The 14,689-nt window shown below is 46.5% G+C and overlaps 1 protein-coding gene and 1 non-coding gene across 2 annotated transcripts; both read right to left on the reverse strand.

Moving 5' to 3' along the window:
* Positions 1–41: 41 nt before the first annotated feature.
* Positions 42–4,103, reverse strand: F2RL3 (F2R like thrombin or trypsin receptor 3). The gene is made up of 2 exons (XM_054013325.1): positions 4,000–4,103; positions 42–2,608 (listed from the first exon to the last, which is right to left on the reverse strand). Exons 1-2 carry the CDS (start codon positions 4,088–4,090, stop codon positions 1,530–1,532), a joined length of 1,170 nt encoding a protein of 389 aa, XP_053869300.1. The 5' UTR covers positions 4,091–4,103; the 3' UTR covers positions 42–1,529.
* A 2,067-nt stretch (positions 4,104–6,170) lies between these two features.
* Positions 6,171–6,244, reverse strand: TRNAI-AAU (transfer RNA isoleucine (anticodon AAU)). Its single transcript has one exon. It is a non-coding gene; the product is annotated as a tRNA-Ile (tRNA).
* Positions 6,245–14,689: the final 8,445 nt, after the last annotated feature.

Raw genomic sequence — 14,689 nt, forward strand, 5'->3', positions numbered from 1 at the left:
CTACAGGGGGAGCATACTGCAGGGCTGTGGCTCTAAGCTTTCTCTAAGCTACCAGCTATACTGTTGCACAGCACTGAGAGGGCAACAGTAATACACGTATCAACAGAATCAAAGTATTCCAACAGTTCTAAGCAGTTTCTGGTGTCCCATCCATTTCTGCTTCATTGTTTGCCAGGAGGTGCCTTCAATTTTGTTTTGAGGGATACAGTGGCTGTAACTTGTCACATTTGCAACACATTCCTGAATCCAGCTGCAGGCATGGTCAGCTATTTTAGTGGGTGTGGTGGGGAGGTTGGGTCTCAACAGAGGTTACACAAAAGAAGGGTGGGATTCCAGTGTAGGAGTTTTCAATACTTAATTAATATCCTGTCTTGAAGAGACATGAAAATCCTTTTTCCTGGGCACAAGCTGGGCTCCCTTCATAACATACTAAAGAGAGGCAGTTCGCTTCAAAGAAATAACAAGTGCAGAACAGCAGAGCATTTTGCGTAAAGGGAATGGATGGATATTGTTTGTACATTTCTTACCAGTAATGGGCTGAGGATTTGCAAAGTGAGAAGCACCTTATTAGAGAAGCTGACAGTTCACCTCATTCACATAGAATAATTAGCATCAAACAATGCATCTCATGTGAGGCTCTCACTGCGTTTTACAAGCATTAATGAATTTAGCCTTAGTATCCTCTCCATTTTACAGCTAGGGATACTGAGGTGCAAGGAGAGTAAATTACTTATTTGAGGGCACAGAGCATATCAGTGGAAGAGAGAGAGAATGGAATAGAATCCAGGAGTCCTGACTCCCACTTTCTCTCTTACTCTATAAACTCTGAGTTCTGGCAAAACTCTCTACTTCCCCTAAACGTACTTATTTTTGCTGAAATAGGGATAAAATTGACCTTGCTAGGAACAGGAGAATCTGGCATTTCCATGAATGAGGGTTTACCAAGTCAGGTAGGAAGATCCTAACTTTGCCTGCGTATGGACACATTTTGTGTACAGAGCAATACCTGACACACCGGCCAAATGGTTCCGTGCACAAGATGTGTGGGCTTAGAGGCTGAGACTAGTGTGTGAGTGGCTTTAAGTTGCCAGCCCCCCCCCCCCCCCCCCCGGGGTCAGTTTGCTCAGGCAGGTTTTAATACTGGGCAAATGCATTCCCAAGCTTCCACTTTTCCCTCAAATGCTCCAGGTTCCTTCCCCCAGCAATCTCTGCCATTATATATAGAGTCAACTATGCAGCCTGCCTATAGCACCCAGTGAGCATAGTAAGGGGGCAGAGCAGCCGTATGGGAAGTCATATGTGCTGTCGCTGTTACAGGTTAGTATGCACACAGGGGTCACCATCTCAATTTGGGCTCCAAGCCTCTTAGGACTTCGTAAGGCCCTGATGAATTCAGTCTTAAGAATCTGTCTCCTTCACCTCCCTGCCTGCATTAACTTCCTACCTAGACTATACCTCAGAGCTCTAATCCGTATCCGAACCTCAGCCCTGGAGCAAGCAGATGCGATGGGAGTGAGGGTGCCAGCTCCTCACACCAGGGACTGTGAGTGGGAGCTCTTCTGAGGGAAAGTCTCTTTAGAGGTTTGCAGCGATGTGATGGTTCGCTTGCTGCGGCTGAAAATTCTCCACCTCACCTTGTCTCTGAAGTCCTCAGAGACATAGTAGTAGACGAAGGGGTCAACACAGCTGTTGAAGCTGCTGAGGGCCAGGCTCACCATGTAGCTGACGTACAAGTCCCCATAGAGCTTGAAGCAGTTGCTGGAATAGTGGACGAGGAGCAGGATGTTGCTGGGTGTGTAGAACACCACGACTGTGAGCAGCACGAGGACCGTGAGCTTCATGGCGTATGCGTACCTCTCTCCATTGCCCAGCAAGATCCACAGGACCGAGCCGTGGCTAAACAGCATCACCACGAAGGGGACAAGGAAGCCGCAGACGACCAAGCACACGAAGTAGTAGTAGTAGTACTCAGCCTCCTCCTGCCTGGGGAGAACATCATGACACAGCGTGATGTTTGCCTTATCCAGGGGGTATGACTGCTGCAAGAGGGTCAAGGGCACGGTGAAGATGGCAGTGATGAGCCAGACACTGAGGCAGGTGCAGGCGGCAAAGCCTGGGCTGCGGAAGGAGCGTGAGAAGAAAGGGTGCACTGCAGCCAGGTACCGGTCAACACTGATGCACATGAGCAGTAGCACGGAACAGTACATGTTCCCATAGAAGAAGGCAGTGGTGAGCCGGCACAGGCCCTCCCCAAAGGGCCAATGGTTCCCCAGGAAGTAATAGGAGATCTTAAAAGGTAGCACCAGCACCAGGAGCAGGTCAGCGGCAGCCAGGTTCATCAGGAAGATGGTAGAGGTCAGCTTCTCGATCCGAGTTGCTAGAACCCAAAGGGCTAGCCCATTGGCTGGCAGCCCCACCAGGAAGACAGCAGTGTAGAGGCAGGGGATAAGCCACACTGTGACTGCACTGCTCAGCTTAGAGCGGGAGTCCTCATGGATGGACAGGTAGGTGACATTGCCACGAGTCACCGTTGCTCCTGGGATGGCCCGGGGACACAGTGTGTTTGCCGATGTAATCACTTGCTCGTTGGTGCTGTTCTGGGAGTAATCTAGTGGTGCAAACATAGTCTGTTACTGTTCATGCAAGTCCCAGCATGCTTGCACTTTGCAGGCAGGGCTGGTGACAAGGTTCCTGCCCCAATGCCCCCAGGGGTTTGCATTCTAACAAGACAGTGTGCCCACCACAGGGTGCAGGGGCTGGGAAGCAGCATGGATATTATTCATTGCAAATACTCCATTGGCTGGTTCTGTAATTAGTTAGAACCCCTTAGTAAAACAAAACAAACCCCAACTAGCAAGTCTCCCTATTTCAGGGCTGAACATGACGGTCTAAGGCTGAGAGGAGGTTCTGCTGAAGTTTGCCCAGCTATTTCACAGCAGGACAACCATGCTAATGCTAAGGTGAGCTCTGGGGTTGTGGGGAGGGAGTTTAGTATAATGAGTTCCAATCAGAAGAATTTAAGGTCTCTGGCTGTTATGTGACCTACCATAAGCAGAAAATGTAAGTGGTGCACAAATTAACTAAACAGCAGAAGCAAAAGCGCAAAGGACAACCTCAAAAAGCAGATAAATGTATCTCATTCTGAGAAAGTTCTAGTTCCTTCCAGCAGCTCCTGTTCCTTCTCTCTAGAGCCCAGTTACTTTGATCAGCCATTGTCACAAGTCCAAGGACCCACACAATTCCTTGGAGTCATGCTGTTTCTCACAGCTCATGATACTTCTGCACTGCCGCTCGTGTGTAGCTATTGGTTACCTGGGGACTGAGCACCACAGAGCACTGGGATCTGCCACTCATGGGATACAGGTGGCACAGATTGAGTCAGCCAGAAGTAACTCCATGGATAGCAAATTCCAGCAGTCCATATCGGGCTCTTTGGCAAAGGCAGAGATGTCTCTCCCAGTTGTTGATCTTTGATTTGTGCTTAGAATCCTGACCTCACCTCTGTGAAATCAAATCAGTTCCTAGTGGCAGGTGATGGTACTCTGTGCCACTGAACAGCTTTGGCTGAGGTCCAATACTAGGTTGTGAGCTCCTTACACCAAGGTTAATGTCCATACAGCGCGTGGCCTCTACAGAGCTATTCCTGAACCTATAGCACGAGCAGTACTGCTCCACATTAAACAGGGGGGGTCAGAACAAGAACAAGGGGCAGGAGCTGCTCCTCAGACAAGGCTCAAGCTCCACAACTGCCTTTTGGGTTTCTCCAGTTTCTCTTTTGTTCCCCCTCTGACTATAATTCCTCCCAACTTTTCCCTCCCTCAACAAACACCTTCAGTGTCTTCTCCTTCATTAGATTAGCACGTTTGCCCATCACTGCTGCTTTTGTCCTTTGCCTTCACAGAAAGTGCTTGCTTGGGAGCCACAGAAAGATGCCAGGGAGCAAAGGGAGTCCCCTTAATGAGCAGTAAGATTTTCACCCCAAGATGCCCACTCACTCACCATCATAGTCCAGACTTGCCAAACAGAGTCCCCAGAGGCTACACCACAGTACAAGCCTGTATGATAGAAATTCACACCAGGAGATCTCCATGCTGTGAAGGGAGCCTGTGAGGTGCTGCTCTGTTCAGAGCTGCCTGGGGAAGGCAGTATTAATAGCCCTGACTATTAATTTCCTGTTCCCGGCCCTTAACTCACGGAAACACTAGGCTAGGACTCCACTAACTTTTCCTGCAGAAAAAAGAACAAACTCCATCTGGGTCAGGCCATGTGACGGTTCTTGGATTCCCAAGACTGAGAGTCACCTTGTTACCCCCTGCCACCAGCTTGTGCTTAGCTGGGTGTCAGTTCTTTAACACCACTTGCCTCTTAGTCACTCAAGCACACACTCCCCTGGGCTATGCCAGCCCTTACTTTGCCTTGCAGGTTAACAATAGGTCTACCTTTTGTCTAGCCCCTCATCCACTGAACACTACAGAGATACCACTTCTGCTGTTTCTAAAGGAACAGTACACACCAACTTGTAAAACTCAGCTCTGTACCAGCACTTTGGTTAACATTGCAGCATGGAGCTATATTTACTGTGAAAACAAGAATGTTTATTATCAAAGTCTAGAGATTCAGGCTATCGAGACTAAGGATATTGGAAACAAAGGTTACATTTAAAATAAAATCATAACACTTTCTAGAGACTAAACCTAAGAAACAGGTTAACCTCTTGTCTAAAGAAGTTTTCTCTCACCCAAAGTTTTCTTCTAGGTTGGCTGAGATCCCATTTCCATTAATGTAAACGTGCCGTGTTTACCTCCTACCCGCAGGATGAGAGGAGGGCCTCTTCTTTGCCTTCTACATATCCCCTCTCTCCCCCCAAAGTTCATTGTCTTTGAACACAGACAGGATAACTATACTTGGCTTGTTTTTTCTTGTGTGCTGCCTCCTGGTTGACGTCACATCTCTGTTGATTTGATACATAAATAGGATTCATTGGGTTAGTTTACAATGCTTAACTTACATCCTGACAAAGAGACAGATGCATAAACATCTCTTGTGTGACAGAAATATGTTTTATACTTCGGCTGGTGACTGATACCTTGATGCATATTTTCAGTATATATACAGAACTTCTTACATTGTATGTGTACATATATTTTACAATGAAATTAATAACCAATATGATCCTCCCCCTTTCATTTGAGACCTCACATGACATTCTTTGGTAAACTAGAATGTACAACCAGCCTCATGAGATTCCTGTAAGTGCCTTGCCAGATGGCATTAAGGGGTTCTTGGGTCACAGCCCATGTCTATGTCCAATGGTTTGTCTCATTGTGCTGTGCGGTCTGAGCGTAGAGTCATTTCTGATGTCAGCAAAAGGCTACTGACAGACTCGTGGCTCTTGATACTGCAGGGCTGTCTTTCATTGTCAAAGCTAAATCCTGGTTCAAATTACTCTAATTTGGGCCTGCTCCAGAATATTCCTGGAAGTGACAAGTATGGCCACCTCCGAGTCAGTTCAGAATATAAACCCCTACAAACCGGATCAGATATCGCAACAGCCCCTGGCAGCTGCCTGCACCCCCATCTTTTCTCCCAGGCCTGAAGAAAGAAGTTTACATTCATGGCACACTAGCCACCGGGCCTCGTCTCCTCTGGATTCATGACATTTCCTGGTGGCTCAGTGTCATCCAGCACACATAGGGCCCTGCTTCAGCTGCAGGTAACATGCTGCTCGTGTGTAGCATGAGGGCTGCAGAGCAGCAGGTTGTCCCAAGAGGCAGGGCCTTGCCCTGCTCACAAACCAGCCCAGGCTGAGTGGCCACCTGGAGTTTTATTGAGGCTGCAGCCTCATTTCAGGGCAGTTGATAGTTTTCAGCATGTTCTACGTGAGACCAGCTCCCAGGCTGGTTAGCTGTTTGTCAGGTCTGTACCTGCTCCGGGTTAAAGAAGGGATAGAATCATAGACTATCAGGGTTGGAAGGGACCTCAGGAGGTCATCTAGTCCAACCCCCTGCTCAAAGGGGAACCAATCACCAGACAGATTTTTGCACCAGATCCCTAAATGGCTCCCTCAAGGATTGAACTCACAACCCTGGGTTTAGCAGGCCAATGCTCAAGCCACTGAGTTATCTCTCCCCCAAAGAGCAGAAGCCACCCTCTCCATCCACCACACAGAGTGGCCAGCATAGGGCTTGAACCCATGCCCTTGGTGTTATTAGCACCACGCTCTAACCAGCTGAGCTAGCCAGCCATTGGTCTCCCTGGCTCCTTTCCTGAGTTTACTGAAGCAAGTTATTGAAAAACTGTGTGTGAACCCAATGAGCTATTTTCATTTGAGTACGTCAGCTCTAGCCCGAAGTGCTGTAAAATATAAACAGCCGCAGCATGATCTCAGAGTTTGATGGAGGCGTCATGCTTCTGCTGATAATTGTCGGGAATGCTGAGCACAGCCCCACCAAAGAGGAAATGGTGTCTGTCTGACAAGGATTCACAGGATGGCTCTGTAGCTGGGGAGATAAAGCTGAATGTCAGTGACTCTCCCCTAGGAAGGAACTGTGCTTCCAGAGCCCCGTTACTCAATAAACCTGCAGGGAGGCCTAAGAGCTCTTCCCTGCTAATGAATGGTCTGGAGGAACAAAAGGCTATTACTATCTATATGATAAAAATACTATGAGGGTGACCCATTTTACAACCATTTACAGTAGCATAAGGGCCCTTTGGGGATCTGCCAGAGCACGTGACCCTGTCATTTCCCACCAGATATTCCCCAAGCCCTGACCTTCCTCTGCTACTTAAGCCTTGAGCGCTTTCACTGTTCAATACTTTAAGCCCCCTCTGTGCTCTGCCAAGTCCTTACCCCACATCTATGGGGGAGTCCCCAACCCATCCCACATCTTTCAGATAAATGCAGATCATGTCCTGATTGCTGCAAAAGAAATGGCAAAATCCCCGCCTGGACTGCTTTACCCTCCCGTGAGACGGACGACAGTGAAGCAGGAGGCCAGCCCAACATTAGGTGACACTGTCTTAGGAGCAGCAGTGATGCTTGGAGGCTCTTGCCCCACCACAACGCTCTTGCTTGCCTGTCTCAGCAAGGACCTTAGCACAGGAGCCACAGTCCTGGCAGTAGGAACTGTGAATTTGGTTTGGCAATATGACTGATGGCTCATTTCTTTCTGGTTCTCTTATGAATGGCCTCTTCTGTGAAGGTTGCAAATCCGAGCCTGGCTGCTGTTTGATGAGATTCCTCTATTTCAAGGAGAAAATTATCCTATTTCCTTTGCTTTTGCCATATTCCCACATCCTTGGGCCGAGCGTGTCCAGAGGTGGCGTTCCACTGGGCAGGGAAGATGCAATGTTAGATGTTTTGCTTTTGCGATTCTCCCAGGATTTATGAACCATTACAGAATGACTCATGTGACCACATATTTTCCATGCCTCAACCAGGATCCTTTTCACGCTCTGTATGCAAAAAATTAGACATAATCAGTTTGGATAGTGTGCAACTCACAGCCCTGCTTTCTATGGCCAGGTCTCTGGGGTGGAGAGGGAGAGGTTACTTATTGCTGTATCCTTTACTTTGCAGATGCTGTGGGATTGTTACTGATTGTTTAGATGCAGACCAGATTGTTTGAACATTTTAGTGACAGAGGTTTCCAAGAGATGCTAATAAGCAGTGACAGTCGTGTGATCCCTGCCTGTGGGGGGACAAAGCTGATTTTAAGGCAATTCATTGTGCAATTGATTATCTCCAGGTACAAAGAATACTCTTGCCCCAGAGATCCCAGCCTGTGGGGATACATGGGGAGAGCAGGCCAGGGATTGTAGAGCTATTGAAGAAAATTACGAAGGAGCTACCCCAGACTCAGATTTTCAAGGGTGTGGCAGATCTAATGCAGGAAAGAGAAGCCAAAAGGTTATTTCTCATCCCAAGACGCCCATTTCATGTCTCTAGGGAATGTCAGTTTGAACCATTACATATCAAGGTAGAAACCTCAGTTCAGCTGGGCACCTGCCCTAACGTAAGATGATGGTTGTAGTCTAGATACCAGGGGCAGCTCCATGGCTTTGCAGACAAACGGGTGGATTATTTCCACTTATTATTTCCACTAGCATCAGCATAACCTCACATTTTCCATGAAATGGAATGGCTCTGGCCCTGCCTTCCCCAGCCACTGAATGTCAGTCACATCCAACTTGGAACCACAAGGCACAGGAAGCCACTGCTGACCATTATAAATAGAAATAATGGATCTTTTAACCATAAGCCTCCCATGGTGCCTCAACCAAGCTAGAGAGATGACTTGCAGCCTCTTACTGACACCCCCCTCTGACCATCTGACCAGCCTCTGCTGTGGCATTGGTCACCAGCTACAGCTACCTTCACCCCTCCTTTAACCTCCCTCCCGCAGTCCCCTGTCATTTCACACATCAGATTCCAGCTTTTCTTTCTCACCTTCAGGGCCCTCTACGACCTTCCTGCCTCCTCTCATCCCCTTCTGTTACCCCAGTTACTCATCGGGATCTCACTCCATACTCTTTCCTTATAAGCCCCCATGCTTTTCATGGTCCTTCCTCCCCACACCACCGGCAAGACAAACTCTCTACCCCTTTTCTAACCCCCATGGCACATCTCTAAGTCCCTGCTCCAGTTTCACTTTTGCAAGGAGCCTTATGGAGAAGGTGGTCTTGGGCATGTAAAATGTTCCCTGTGTACTACTTTGTATCAGCCTCCTTGACTGCTTAGGCCAGTGAGTTACAACCTGTGATCCGCGGAACCCCAGCAGTCCGCAGACTATGTCTGAGATTTCCAAAGGGGTCTGCACCTCCATTCTAAGTAGTTAGGGCATCTGCAAATGAAAAAAGGTTGCAAACCCCTGGCTTAGGCTGTGACTCTGTGGTCTTTCCCCAGACACCCTCCCCCATCCTACACCCAATCCCCAACCTGCAGTTGCCTATTGATTGTAAGTGCCTTGGGACTAGGATTCAATCATTCTCTGCAGAGTAAAGTGCCCTGCACAGCTCTAGCGCAGAGTAACTAATAACTGATCCTAAAGCACGCATCACCCTAGAGCCACGGTCCCTGTTCTGACCCAAACCCACCAGCCAGCCATTTGTCTTCACTCTGGTTTGCTGGATTTTTTCCCCAGTATTCAATAGCTTCCAAGGCCAGAAGGGACTATTGTGATCTAGTCTGAGCACCTGTATAACACAGGCCATAGATCCCCAAAATAATTCCTAGAGCCAATTGTTCAGAAAAACATCCAATCTTGATTTTTTTAACAATGTCAATGCTGTAAAATCCATCACAACCCTTGGCAAGTTGTTCTAGTAGTTAATTACGCACCATTTAAAAATGTATCCATTATTTCCAGTCTGAATTTGTCTAGTTTCAACTTCCAGTCCTTAGATCATGTTATGCCTTTCTCTGCTAGATTGAAGAGCCAATTATGAAATTATTGTTCCCCCGGTAGAGGGTACAGGTTATAGACTGTAATCATCTCACCCCTTCATCTCTTTGAAGCTAAATAGATTAAAGAACATGCCTTATAAAGATGCTCAATCATTCTCATGGCTCATCTCTGAACCCTCTCCACTGAATCAACATCCTTGAATTGGGGGCACCAGAACGGGACACAATATTCCGGCAGCAGTTGCAGCACCAAATACCAAAGCAAAATAACCTCTCTTCTCCCACTTGAGACTCCCCTGTCTACTCATCCAATGGTTGCAATAGCCCTTTACAGTGTTGCTGTAAACTCATGTTCAGCTGATTATCTACCATGACACCAAATCTTTTTCAGTCTCTGATTCCCAGGTGGAGTCCAGGCTCCTGTAAGTAAGAACGAGAGGCCATAGAATGACACTCCCAACATAACCCTCCCCAGGAAGCAGCTCCAGGATGCAGGCCACTGCTGGGGTGTTGCTGTTCAATTGGCATTTCCTTTATAGAATTTGCTTCTGGTAGCTGTTGATATGGCAACAGGATTAGACATGTAAACTGACCCTTCGTGATCTCACTCAGTTTGAACCAAGGACCCCATCCAGGTCCCAGGCAGGGAGAGTGCGTGCAGATGGATTTATTTAAAGGAGGTGGGAAGAGGAACATGGTAAATATAGAGGCCACAGACCTGCAATAATTTGTGTGACCCTCACCTACTGAAAACTGCAGCAACCTCAGTATTCACTGCTCCTTGATTGGGAAACATCATAAGATGTGCCCAAAGAGCTAACACTCAAGAAGCCAAGGCACAGTAAGTGTAACACCCAGTAGGCTCTGGCTTTTAGTGGAGCTCTTTGGGGGCAGAGACTGCCATTTACCACCTTTTTGGAGCATACAGGACCTTGGCCTCTACCCACTTCCCTAATATAAATGTTTAGAAAGAGTAAAGCCCTTGTTCGTTGCTAGTGTCTTTTACCTTGGATGGGAGCTCACAGACTTTGGGCTTGTCTACGTGGGGGAATAATTCCTGGTTGGACTCTGTTCTAAAATAAAAGTGATTTTATTGTAGAATGATTACTCTGGTTGCAAAGCAGAGTAATTGTCCCAGTGCTGTGTCCAGCTAAAGGAGGCGAGTTATTCCAGAACCGTCCTGCAGGTCAATTTCCTGTCTGTAGACACAAGGCCTTTGGGATGGGGCATTCCCTCCCTGACACAGACACTTCCAGATGAGCTGGGTTTCTTGGCAGCACTAACTGTGCAAAGCAGCTGCTATTTGGGGTTCGATCAAGCTCTAGAATTCACATAGGTTGTGATTGCAGACCAAGCTGTAACTTACATGATAAGGGCAAAGTGGAATGGCTGCCTGATTTGATTAAGACAAAGTCACCTAGCATTGCACTGGAGTTAACTACTGTGTGTGAAGGAATAATCCCATTTTACTGTCCGGGGGAGGAGGAGTTCCTAGGTCATTCCTGCGTGCTCACGGGCTCATGCTTTCTGCTAGGAGTTTGCAGCATATAGTACAGGAACATGTAAAATAAAAAGCAAAGTATTAAACAGAGTCCAGCTACTCCCTTTAGTGTTTCCCATTTGTTTGAATTAGAAAATAATTCATGCCTATTTCATCCAACTATCAAGAAAAATGTTTTTAAACAAATTTTGTTCTTTGCCATTAAAGTTGCTCACTTGATGAGATTTCTGTCTGAGCTCAGACTGCACTGGATGATGTCAGGATCTGGCTGTCCCTTCAGAGCGCCTATTCCCTCCCTTGGAGCCTGGGGGACATTTTCTTTGTAAGATGGCCAAGATTTCTGAGAGGAGGCCTTTGTATAAAGTGTATTGTGTCCTCGCAGGCACCAACCCTGTATTTTTTTTGTCAAATTATCCCATGCAGTTTATGCATCAGAGGATTATCTATAGGAGAAACAGAAAAACAGCTTGTTTCCTTGTGAGCAAATCATACACTGAACAAAAAAGGACAGTTCCATTTTGTTATGGCAACTGAAGTATTAAGAATGATGTAAAGGAAACTCCTTTCAGATCTGGGTCACATCACTGCAGCTTCCTTTGCAAAAATATACATTAATTCTTTTGTTAGCTAGAGCTCACTGGGAAGATAGTTACCTCTGTTGTTATGCAGGAATTTGGGAAGGCCAGAGGTGACAGACTATTTTCATGATTGCAGTTTATTGCAATAAATTTAAGCACATGTTCCAAAGACTTGTGAACTGAAGTAACTTTATTGAATCCCTCTTTTATTTAGCTTCAGAGGTTAATTTAGCATGTAAGCTCTTAGGGAGCCAGGATCGGATCATGTTTGTGCAGCACCTAGCACCAGGTGGGTGCTGCTGGAAACAAACAGTAGTTTGTGCAGTGAGTTCTGCAGAGCTTTTTTTTTTTTTTAAAGTCACTTTCCTTTAAAAAGCTGCCTTTTCATAGAGCGATTGTGCCACCTCATGGGCTCTTTGCTTTCTCCATCTCAGGCCATCTTTGCTTAGCTCTAACAGAGCCTTGGCAGCCTACACTAGAAAACAAAATGGCTAGCAGGCAGGTTCCAGAAAGGCTAACCACATCCCGTTTTACAGAGCAGGAGCTGCAGAAGAGTATGATTAAAGCTCCCAGATACTGGACTAGAGAGATGGGCTCCAAGCAGACTGGACCTGGACTGAAAAATACTTTAATTGCATTTAGCACTTAAACAAAACACAGTATATAATGTCTGTTTTAGGGTCTGAGAGATACTAGAGGATCCTGCTTGTAGCAGCGCTGCAACCAAGTGACATTTATACTTGCAGCATTTTAGTCTAATAGGCAAGTGCTCAGAGGAGGAAATAATAGAGAATATTACTATTATAATACACAGCAAAAGGGGAGACAATTTTAGTCTGTTCTTTCAATACCAGATCTGTGGTAATGGCCACGTCTGACCAGGAAGAATGATCCAGTCATAATATACCACCCAAGGATTCAGTAGACCTAGGTTCAATTCTCTGCTCTGCCACAGATTCCCTGGGTGGCACTGGTCAAGTCACTAATCTCTGAGCTTCAGTTTCTGTCTGTAAAATGAAGCCAATAGTACTTCTCTACCTTGTGATGGTGTCCTGAGGATAAAAAACATTATGAATGTGAGGCGCAAGGTATTACAGATAGCCAGACGGGCTGAAGGACACTTGTTTTGTGATTCACAGCCTCAGTCTTTAAGGCCAGAAGGGACCATCATGATCTAGTCCAGGGGTCAGCAACCTTTCAGAAGTGGTGTACCGAGTCTTCATTTATTCACTCTAATTTAAGGTTTCGCGTGCCAGTAATACATTTTAATGTTTTTAGAAAGTCTCTTTCTATAAGTCTATAATATATAACTAAACTATTGTTGTAAATAAGGTTTTTAAAATGTTTAAGAAGCTTCATGTAAAATTAATTTAAAATGCAGAGCCCCCTGGACTGGTGGTCAAGACCCAGGCAGTATGAGTGCCACTGAAAATCAGCTCGCGTGCCGCCTTCGGCACACGTGCCATAGGTTACCTACCCCTTATCTAGTCAGATCTGCTGCCACAGAACCTCACCAATCTACTCCTGTAATAGTAACCTCTGGCTGAGTTACTGAAGTCCTCAAATCTTAATTTAAAGACTTCAAGTTACAGAGAAGCCACCATTCACTCTAGTTCAAACCCCTAAATGACCTGTGCCCCACGTTGTAGAGGACGATAACTTCCCACCTAGGGTCTCTGCCCCTCTAATCTGGGGAAAAATTCCTTCCCCACCCCGGATATGGTGATCAGCGAGATCCTGAGACCCACCAGCCAGACACCTGGGAAAGAATTCTCTGGAGGAGGAGGGAGGGCTCTGAGTTACTACTGTGTCCCATCTCCTGCCATTGGGGATATTTGCTAATTGCAGTCACAGATGGGCCACTGCCACTGTAGGCAACCTTATAATACCACCTTCTCCATAAATGTATCAAGCTCAGTCTTGAAACAAGTTAGGTTTTTTGCCCCCATTACTCCCCTTAGAAGGCTGTTCCAGAACTTGACTCCTTAGAAACTTTTGTCTAATGTAAAGCCTAAATTTGTTGGTCATTTATATCCGTTTGTTCTTGTCCCAATATTGGCCCTTAACTGAAATAACTCCCCCCCCCGGTGTTTATCCCACTGATGTATTTATAGAGAGCAATTATATCTCCCCTCAGCCTTCGTTTTGTTAGGCTAAACAAGGTAGCTCCTGAAGTCTCCTCTGATTAAGGCAGGTTCTTCATTCCTCTGAACATCCTAGTAGCCCTTCTCTGCACCCGTCTCCAGTTTGAATTGATCTTTCTTAAATATGGGAGATCAGAATTGGACAGTATTGCAGATGAGGGGTCTCGTATCATCTTATATGATGGTAATAACACTTCTATATCTCTACTGGAAATACCTTGCCTGCTGCATCCTAGGATTGCATTAGCCTTTTTTACAGTGATGTTTCATTCATGCAGACAATGGCTCAGATTTTCAAGCTTGGGTGATTTAAAGTTAGGCACCTAAATCATCTCTTACACTTAAAGAAGTGGCCTGATTTTTAGATGGGTCGAATGCCCCCAGCTCTCTGTGAAGGGAACATTTTGGCCAGAGTATTTAAAGCCAAATAAATGTTTCCACTTTTCACTGGCACTTGAAAATGAAACCCAGAAACCATGGCACCATCACTTTTGGCATCAGGGCCGGCTCCAGCCAAAAAAAAAAAAAAAAAGCCGCGATCGTGATTTGCGGCGGCAATTCAGCGGAAGGTCCTTCGCTCCCAGCGGGAGTGAGGGACCGTCCACCGAATTGCCGCCAAATAGCTGGAGGTGCCGCCCCACTCCCGAGCGGCTGCCCCAAGCACCTGCTTGCCAAGCTGGTGCCGGCCCTGTTTGGGGTAGACCAAGGAAAGTCAAATACTCAAGGCACCAGCCCCTACATACAACTGCTAGTCAGATCCAGAAAAGCAGTGTTTTTATAGATGAGATAAGTAGAATGGTTGGCACTGGTAATGGAGTAGCAGCAAGAACCTCTAGTCTAGTCACACAAAACCAGCCCAAGATGCTAATGGCCACAAGTTGTTTCCTTTTTGAGGACAGCCTATTGGCCAGTATTAAGTGAATTGGAAGTCTCGGTGCAGGCGACAACAAACAGATATCCAGATCACAAGGTGGCACTGGCTGTCCTGCACCTGCCTTTATAGACATCTGTATAGCCTGTTATCAGGCTGTTCTATAGTTAGAAATGAGTCTTCAGTCTC

This window comes from Malaclemys terrapin, chromosome 24 (genome assembly GCF_027887155.1).
Source record: "Malaclemys terrapin pileata isolate rMalTer1 chromosome 24, rMalTer1.hap1, whole genome shotgun sequence".
NCBI lineage: Eukaryota > Metazoa > Chordata > Testudines > Emydidae > Malaclemys > Malaclemys terrapin.